Source organism: Pyxicephalus adspersus, chromosome 1 (genome assembly GCF_032062135.1).
Source record: "Pyxicephalus adspersus chromosome 1, UCB_Pads_2.0, whole genome shotgun sequence".
NCBI classification, from domain to species: Eukaryota; Metazoa; Chordata; class Amphibia; order Anura; family Pyxicephalidae; genus Pyxicephalus; species Pyxicephalus adspersus.
In genome coordinates, this window is record NC_092858.1 from 66,446 (window position 1) to 76,514 (window position 10,069).

General features: G+C 38.6%; 1 protein-coding gene across 1 annotated transcript in view; it reads right to left on the reverse strand.

Moving 5' to 3' along the window:
* Window positions 1-6,513, reverse strand: part of LOC140321751 (protein sel-1 homolog 3-like) — a 58,325-nt gene extending 51,812 nt beyond the window's left edge. The window contains exons 1-2 of the mRNA XM_072398539.1: window positions 6,444-6,513; window positions 2,717-2,843 (exon numbers count right to left, since the gene is read on the reverse strand). Coding sequence (XP_072254640.1) covers window positions 2,717-2,843; window positions 6,444-6,513 — 197 coding nt within the window. The remainder of the gene's footprint in view (window positions 1-2,716; window positions 2,844-6,443) is intronic.
* Window positions 6,514-10,069: the final 3,556 nt, after the last annotated feature.

Here is a 10,069-nt window from a genome sequence, read left to right on the forward strand (position 1 = left end):
TAGAGTTTATTTGTTGTTTGTTTTATTATTACATTTATATGTGGGGGAAATTAAGCCCAGAACAACTCATTGTGCCTCTACTCTATTTCTGGGTTTCAGCATAGTCTGGTAAAATGTATCATTGTAAATATTATAGCTACTTTGGTTTGTTTAATACAACTCTTTCAAATATTGGGCATTTTGTACAATACTGTACGTCTATATCGGTATTTTTTTGATATATGTATTTCTTTATGAAAATTTTCTGGCTTTTGTGAAAGATTGCAAGAGGTATCAGACTGAAATATGTGTTTTTTGTACAGTAGGACTGAAATATTTTTGTCTTTTTTGAAAAATAGCAAGAGGTAGCAACTTGAACTGCACAATCTATAATATTAATATTATTATTATTATTAAACAGGATTTATATAGCGCCAACATATTACGCAGCACTGTATATTTCTAGATATACAGAAGGCTCCTAACCTGTCCCTGCTTCTTTCTCTGACACAGAACACAAGAAGTGACTAACCTCTCCCTCCTTCCCTGTATATTTACCGATTCTGAGGTCTCTGCTGATTGGTGCTGCTGGGCCTTGCTGTGCATCCTGGGAGCAAATGATTCGAACACGACCTCATGGCCAATCACAAGGCCATTCTAAGCAAGAACGGCCCGATTCGCCATGAGATTGAATTTAATATTCCTGCTCGCTCATCCCTAGTTCTGGATGCTTTCTTAATGTCAGTCCTCAACCCACAAACCCTCCTAGCCCCAACTTCCTGCTATATACAAAGATATAATTTTGTCATTTTGTTTTTCACAGACTGATGTGCAGTCAGCCACACAGCTCCCATATTTCCCAGAATTCTCATCTTCTATCCCTATATCTTTCCTGCTGATACAATTCCGCATAGAACTGAAAGTCAAATCACAGACATCCCTACCAAGATTTATTGCATTGGGAGTTTTCTCATTGAAGAGCCAACTCTTTGTCAGGTCAGCCTATCCAGCAATTGCGGAGGTTTAGTGCTGACTGGATGAACCAGGAAGCTTAGTCATGCCGGGCAGAGTAAATTTAAAGGAATTAACCAGATTAAATTTGACTAAGTGATCAATCGTCAGGGATTGAACTACCTCTTGCTATGTCATTCCCCTAAACATGAAATCTGAACTCTCCCAGATCTGGTATTGGTGAACAATCAGTCCAAGAAATACAGCAGTGACCCTAAAGACAACCCAGATAAAGACATTTCTGACTGGGGCCCAATGCTCTAATAGGGCCTATGCCTTCCCTGCTGCACCAACTAGGTATCATCCAAGGTAGGTATAATTTAAAGTAGATAACGTATACGGTAGGTATTGTTCAAGGTAGGTATTATCTAAGGTATTACCCAAGGTAGGTATCATTCAAAGTAGGTATCATCCAAGGAAGGTATCCCCCAAGGTAACCATGGTTCAAGGTAGGTATAATCTAAGGTGGGTATTAACGGAGGTAAGTATCACCCAAGGTGAATTAGGACTTCAGCTGGCTGCCTGGCTGTGTGGTCACTGGAGGTCGGAGCTACCCACCATGTTCAGGTATGTAGAGGAGCCTCCCTATTGGCAGCTAAAGGCTCATAATGGGCCCATATTTAGTTCTATCATTTAGCAGTGTGATGTTGGTCTCTTCTCCTCCTACACGTCATTCACACATATGTTTCCAGGATCCCGTGTAACATGTAAGTAGCGTGTCATGTAACTAGATCAGTGTGACAGCAAGTCATGATATCGTCCCCCTTCCCCAATACATTGGGATTCTAATATTTCTCCCTGTTTTGCTCACTGCTGGAACGTGGCTTGGGATGTCAGCAGGTTTTGTATTTCACGTGAACTCTCCTACAGCTTAAAGTGAAACTCAAAGGGAAGACAAATCAAGAGAACCTGTATTGAGAGATATGATGGCTGCCATTGCTGATTCCCTTCTGAAAATGTTCATTGTCTGGCTGTCTCTGCATGCAGCACGTAAGCAATGTAATGTCAGCCAGTATGACAGCCAGGCAGAGGGCATTTTCAGAAGAAGAGCATGGAAGTCACAGGATTTGTTGCAGCTTTCAGATTCTGGCAAAAATCCATGACTGATTTTTCTTAAGGCAGACAATGAGCCTGATTTACTACAGCAGTGAACCTGGGTGATCCAGCAAACGTGGAATTGATCTGGTGCAGGATTGAAAACAATTGCTAACAAATAGCAAATCACTTTAAAGAAATACATTCCAGGTTTCCTTGATCACCCGGCTTCACTGATAAAAGTGTGTCCTCTCCTGCCTTGGGGAGCTTTAATAAATCAGGACCATGGAATCAGTGTAAGCAGGTATGCTGAGCAATATGTCAGTGTGACCCTACAGCTACTTATTACCCCTCACAGAGATCACATGACTACTCATGACAATGCCTTAATATACTTTTCTCCATGATGGATGGAGGATGGAGCCATCTTTATTCAGGCATCATCTGGGTCACCTAGACTGAAATGTCAGTTCGGAGATAACACAATCATGGAAATTCTGCTGTCTGTCCAGTTCTTGACTGTGTTCACCATGCTCACCATGTGATTTGCAGTCTGATCACTGGAGAGGAGGAAACCGAGGAAATGCTTCCTCCTGCCTGCAGCAGACTGATATTACCGTCCCAGTCTAGAAAAATTTAAAGACTGTTTTTAAGGAAGTCATAGATTTTCGGAACAATTCTCTGTATTTACCGGGGTGCTATGGTTTGGGACTGTCTCTGGCGCTCCAGTGCATGGTCCAGGTATGGTTTCGGTTTCCTCAGGATTCCGTACCCTTCTCCAGTACAGGCATATAGAAAGGAGAGGAAATGGAAGACTTCTGCCAAACAAAAGAAGAAAGTTTTATTCTGACTAGCCAATTAATGACTAGCTGAACAAACAGTGCCATTAACACCAGCCAATCAAATCTTCCATAGATCTGCATCATGTATTGTCTGACCCCTCCTCCACTCTCCGCCACTTTCTGACATTCTCTGCAGGATTTGATAAGCAAATAATATGATTCCAGGGGCTTACAAGAGAACCTGTCCATGTGTATGGTAAATGTTGCTTCTATCCTCCTATGTATAGTGTATGTATAGTGTATGTATAGTGTATGTATATTGTATGTATAGTGTATGTATAGTGTATGTATTGTTTATGTATAGTGTATGTACAGTTTATGTATAGTGTATGTATATTGTATGTATAGTTTATGTATAGTGTATGTATAGTGTATGTATAGTGTATGTATAGTGTATGTATTGTTTATGTATAGTGTATGTATAGTGTGCATGCCACAGACAAATGCGACTCAGCTTTCCTACCCTTTACCAATTACTGTCAATATATTGTCCATAGGTGAGTACTGTCCCAGCAATGCAGGTTTTAGGTCCCCAATCGTGTCCAATAGGAATAAATGAGAGAAATATTTTGATTTAACTGAAATAATGTGAAATTTTGGATAATTTGCATTGACTTATTGGATTTTTTATTCAAGTATTTTTACAAATTTTCTGAGGGATTTAATTTGTCCCAAGTCATTTGCCACTTCCCTGACCAATTTTAGCAGGGGTAATTCCCTCCCATCTGAGCGAAGATAGATACAGTGTGGGACGTGATTTTAATTCTAGAAATGAGGATGCTGGTAGCCTGGAACAGAATGGTTAAATATTAAATAATTATTTTATTAAAATAAGATATATTAGTGTTCCAACAAAGGTCTTTAATTACCTTGTCCAGCTATAAAAATAAATGTCAGCCCTTAGGAATGTTGACTACACTGCAAATATGACTCAATGCAAATATGACAGGTACCTTGAGTAGATCATGAAGCTGATACTGTCATAGGCAATCCCCTTGCAAACTTTAAAATATGCTTTCCAACTTTTCTGTATTTAAAATGTATAGAAAAACTTCCTTTTTATGTTTTCATTTTTTGGGGACATGTTTCTGTAAGTTCACCTGATACTGGAGATTTGAAACCCTGTTTTGTTGCTCAGGGGCTCTTACAGTGAATACGTAAATATACAACAATGATTTGCTATTGATTACAATTGTGTAACAAACAGGTTAAGTAATGTAATACTATAATAATTGTGTTATTTATTGGTCTCCTTAAATATTGGTATATTGTAAGATATATTGATTTATAGCTATATGTCAGCATTAAAAACTCTTTGTTTCATCTAAAAGGTAATAACCAAACATATTTGATACCTGTGAGATGTATTAATGACATATGACCACTAGGGGGCACCCAAGTCTCACTGTTGTCTTTAGGCTTTGGAGGCTGTAAAGTAATAAGTGCAGCAGATTTTAGGGCTTTGCCTTCTCTTTATGTGATGCTTTTGTGCTGCCTCCCTTTTACAACCTCATTTGTATGCTTGTATAAAGTGGGAAAAACTGGTTTCATCAGTTGTCTCTAAACACAAGTCTTATTATTCTGACCTATTATTGTGCTGTGGGATGCACTGTTAAAATATATTTTGTGCGTATAAAGTATGCTGCATGATTATAATATATTACAGTAGCAGGAAGGGTATTCTTTATTTTGTGTTAACCAATATATTGTATTCCCTAGCTAATATGTCATTTTACATTCTATGCTTTAATAACCCCACCTGCATCTTATGTCCTATCTAGTGTTGGTCGAATATCTCACTATTCGATTTGACAGCTATTCGCTCGAATAGTGAGAAATTCTCGGGGTGATAAATGCTGAATTCGAACACCATTGAAGTCTTTTAAGGGCTCCAAAAGCAATATAGTTTTATGTTTTCTTGGATAGAGTTTCTCAATCCAAGAACCAGGGCACTACAGGTGATGAATGGGGACATCCCGCAATGACAGGAGGATTCCCGAGGCTGCTCAGCCGGGGAAATCATAATATCATTGTGGGAAAACCTGTAATAAAAATAAGTTAGTTAAAAAAACACAAACATTCAATAAATTACTTTAAAATTATTTATTTTTTTTAAACACATTTTTTTTCCTGAATTTTTACCGTCGAATCCCGTGTTTTTTTGGGTCGGGTCTATCCGAAATTGAACAGCCATATTGGGGTCGCATAAAAGGATAACCCGAATTTGAACATCAACACTAGTCCTGTTTACAAGTTCTTATTCCTGGTATTGATGCACAATACTGGAGACTGCAGTATATCAGGGAAAATCATTTTCTTTATTTTTCAATCTACAGCTTTTTTTTAATAATCTCTGGTGATGTAGTTATGATGATCTTTCTTCTAGCACTCCTATGGTGACAAGGTTCTGTCCCAGGCTTCCGCCTTTGTTCCTGTATTGTCACCTTACAAGGGCTTCCAATGACCAATGATATGATCTGTAGAATGTGGGAACCTATGTGACAAGTCAGGGACTATGTATTAAACAGGAAGCAACAATATTTGCTGCCCGTAATGGCCAATCAGATATCATCTTTTGTACTGTGGGAAAGTAAATGAATCTTAAAAGGGAATAATCACCTTTCTTCCAATACTAATACAGATTTGAGACTTTTGAGAAGGCTGCAGATCCAGGCCTCCTTTCTCTATAAATGTACCCCTGCCCAGCCCATTCAGATCTATACTATAGAAATGTGATACAACTTATTGATGGAAGATAGCCTACACTGAAAAGAATCATATAAAGTGATTCACACTGGAGCATGTCATGGAAGGTGCTGTATAGGAACCATACAGTCCTCAATTTAAGCCACGTTTAAGTGTAGCTTAATTATTTGTTTTGTATAAGCTAAAACATTTAACATTTGTTATATAATATCACACTCCATACTGTAAAACCCTTTGTTAAACTTTTGAAACTGTAACACATGGAAAATGAAACCTCACTGCAACCAAAATACAAGGATGTGATGAAACTTAGGTTTCTATTTTCTGTACTCTGAAGAATTACTGATATCAGTTTATCACAAGCCTCGAGATTTCTCCAAACAAGGACTTTATTAGTAGCTAATCGATATCTGCTACATTACCATGTTTTGATCAGTATTCTTCATGGATGATACAAATATTATATTCTTATCTAATTTGGACCTCCAGTCTCTCTAAATCTGGATAGCTGTACACTGGAAGGTGTCATGGAAATTAAAGTATAACTCCCAGTCTACTGAATGCCCCCAGTCTATCAAACAGGATAAATGGAGACAAGAGTTTCTTTTCACGTAATCAATTTATTGTTTCACAAGGTTTTCAGTATGTTTATCCTTATGAAATTCTAATTTCCCTGTTAATGTTTTTCCCATGTTTGTTATTTATAATCTCTTTGTTAAATTCTTAAATTTTTGAATAAAAATCTATTGAAATAAAAAATGTTTTTGTTGCCTTGTGTGTTATAAGTCAGCCTCAGTCCTCTGTTCTCAGACCTTTATAGTAAACTTTGACAATATAGAGGGCAGTGAAGTGACTTCTAAGGCCTCTAACTTTGGTACCCTTCATATCCACCTTTGAGCTCCCTTAATTCAACGCAGTGATGAGATGGGTACATGCACATGATTAGAGAGTGTCAGGTACCAGCTGGCTTGAGACAAATTACCCTCAATGTTTGTTGACCCTCAATTGGTCAACAAACATTTTCTTGCCAAACAAATTAAAGTCATTTTAGTTTATGTTTGATGCACAGATTCCACATATGATATTGGTTTTGTTAGATGTATAGTGGCAATAGCGTATTGTTATAAAATAGTAGTATTGTTATACTTAACATTATTAATGTAAATTTATTGAATAGTAGTATTGATATAGTGGTGTTAAAGATATAGAATATTTGTATTGTTATAGTGGTATTAGTGTATAGTGATAGAATAGCAGTATTAATATAGTGGTGTTAATGTGAAGATATAGAACAGGGGTAGGCAAAGTCCCGCCTTTAGGCCAGATATGGCCTGGCCAGTAGTCCATTCCGGCCTAATGCCCCCCTGGACGATCCGGCCTAATAATGGCTGGCAGGGGTCGGCAACCCGGGGCTCTTGAGCCTCCTTGTTATGCCTCCCTTCCCTATTTACCACGGCCGGGGTTAACACTTCCGCCGCCTGGGTAGGGGGACATTCCATTGGGGAGGAGAGGGATTTCCCTACAGGGGCGCTCCTGGTGGGGGGCGCAGCCATCAGAGCGGGATTTGAGAGAGACAAAGATTTGGAATAATAGTACTGTTATATTGTTATTAGTATATAGCTATAGAATAGTAGTATTGATTTAGTGGCCTTAGTGTAAAGATGTAGAATAATAGTATTGTTATATTGAGAGATTAGTATTATATTAGTATATAGGTATATAATAGTAGTATTGATATAGTGGTAATACTGGTATTAGGCTATTATAGAATATTTGTATTGTTACCCTGGGATTGGTGTAATTTTAGTATATTAAGTTTAGTATATTGGTGTTAGCATAGCATTGGTATAGTTGTATTCGTCCATAGTTTTGCTATATTAGTAATAATATAGTAGTATGAACATAGTAATATTATTATAGTAGTATTAGTTGAATGTTATTAATGTAGTAATATTAGTAAAGTAGTATTAGTGCAGTTGAATTAGTATAGGTATTGCAGTAATAGCATAGAGGTAATACTATAGTTGTGTTAATATAGTAGTAGTAGCATAATAGGTATAGTTTAGTGATATAGGTACAATAATAGTATTATTGTGATATTTGTATAGTAGTGTTAGTATAATGGTATTAGTATACTAGTAATATTATAGTGGAATCAGTATAGTAGTAACAGAATAGCAGTGTTATTGTAATGTTTTTAGTATGGTAAACTTATAGTATAGTATAAGTATAGCAGTATTTCTTTAAAAGTATTAGTGTAAAGTATTAGCTTATTGGTATTGCCATATTGGATATAGTATATTAAACTTAATAACGTGGTATTAGTATAGTAGTAACAGTTTCATGGTATTAGTAGAGTAGTATAATAGTTTTAATAGTATAGTTGTATTAGTAGTCTAGCACAATGGTGTAAGTATAGGGGTGTTAGTAAAGTAAACTTGTAGTATTAGTATAGGGGCAATAAAATAGTAGTGTTAGTATAAGCATGATATGAATAATTGATGGTATGTAGGGTGACCAGTATTGTTACACATTCCAGGTTGGTGTAATTCAAATCTATAATAATCAGTGTTTCCTATACAAGGGGGTGCTGAGAAGTTCCTGGCTTTGCCCCCTTCCGGATGAAATAGAAAAATGAATGTGGGGGCATATGACAGCCTAATATCTTCGTATGTAACTGTGCAAATATCAGGGAAAGCAATGGACATTCACACTTCTCCTCCAGTGTTTGTGACATCTCAGTGTGAATGTCCTTTGCTGACTTTCCCTGGAGAAAGAAAAACTTCATGACGGCCAGTAACTCCAACGCCGTGAAACTTGCTTGTGCCTCTGCGATCACAGCTTCTCACTAAAAGAAAAAACAGTTTTAGGAATCACAAAGACCTGATATTTGCACAGTTACATACTTCCACCACTGCCACCACGGGTAAATCTTAAGCAACATAATAATAATTCCTGCTCACCATGAAGATAATGCCACCCACTATAGGGGTTATATACACCCACCCACCATAGCAGTAAATCCTACCTTCCTTAGGTTTGACAAGCACTACAAAAAGTCTCCATCCTCTAAGAATGGAACACAAAAACTGTGCACCCACTGAGAAAGGAAATACACTGCATTTTACCCTCTAGACATTAGACTAGAGCTACACCAAGTTACCATCCTCTGAGATAGAAGACACACTAAGTCTCCAGTCTCAGAAGTGGGCTACAACAAGGTTCCACTCTCTCAGATTGCTGCTAGAATAAGTCTGAAATTTAGGCTACACCAATTCTCCACCCTTAGTGACCAGGGCTACAAAAAGTCTTCTCACTCTCATACTGTTAGGAGAGCATCTGACCGACGACTCCATGCTGTGTGCCATCACAAAAAAAACACTGTTTGTTCTGTCGTCATTTGCAGCAGCCCAGAGAACTAAGATAGCAGCAGCCCCTTCTTCCCTTTAGACGTGCAACCTGATGGATTTATGGCATCCGGGGCATCACTTGTTAGGCTGTGCACAGCTGAAGGGGATTCTAGAGGCTGATCAGCTCCTGACTCTGCACTGCTATTGGCTGCTGGGACTTTAAAGCCTCTCTGCTCCCAATCACCAATGGCTGTTATAGCGTTTAGCCGGGCTTATCTGTACTGGAGAGATTCTGAGTATTTTTCAGTTGCTGGCCTTTGCCTGTTCCTGACAATCTGCTTGAACTCAGCCTGGACCAATGTTTGCCTGTGACCCCGACTCTGCTTGTGCCTTTTCGTTTTTACCTTGTTTGGTGGACTGATCTCCTGTATTTGACTTCGGCTTGTTTCTGGATTCCCTGGTAAATTCTGTACTGTGTATCTGTGGGCTCCTGGTCAGCTGTTGGCTTATCCCCAGACACCATCCCTTGCATACTAAGTCCTGGGGGCAACCGAGTGCTGGGGGATGCAGCCAGTATCCTGAAGCTGAGCTGCTATAGGTGAAGACTGCGGCATTAGATTGGGGACTGGTGTCTGGGGAATACTCCAAATGTCTCCAACTTATAAGACATGAGCCACAAAAACAGTCCACTTTCTGGGACAGGAATTACACCAATTATCAACCTTCTCAAACCAAAGCTACAACAAGTCTGGAGCTAATAAAAGGCCTCCACCCTCTCACAATGGAGCTAAAATAGGTGCCCAACCTCCGATACTAGAGCTACACCAATTCTTCCCCCTTAGAGACCTGAGATTCTAGTTTCCACCCTCTCAAACCAGAGCAATGCCTAGTGTCTACTAGTGTTGGTTGAATATCTCACTATTCAATTTGACAGCTAATAGATCAAATAGGGGGATATTGTTCGGGTGATCGAATGCCGAATTCGAAGACTATTAAAGTCAATGGTGGGAAAATTTGGGTTATTTTTCGGGACTGTGAGAACTGCAAGAGCAATCAGGGGAGCAGAGCTGACAGCTCCGCTCCCCTGATTGCTCTTGCAGCCCTTTGTATAGAGAAAATTGATCCAGGAATAGGGATAGTGCTCCC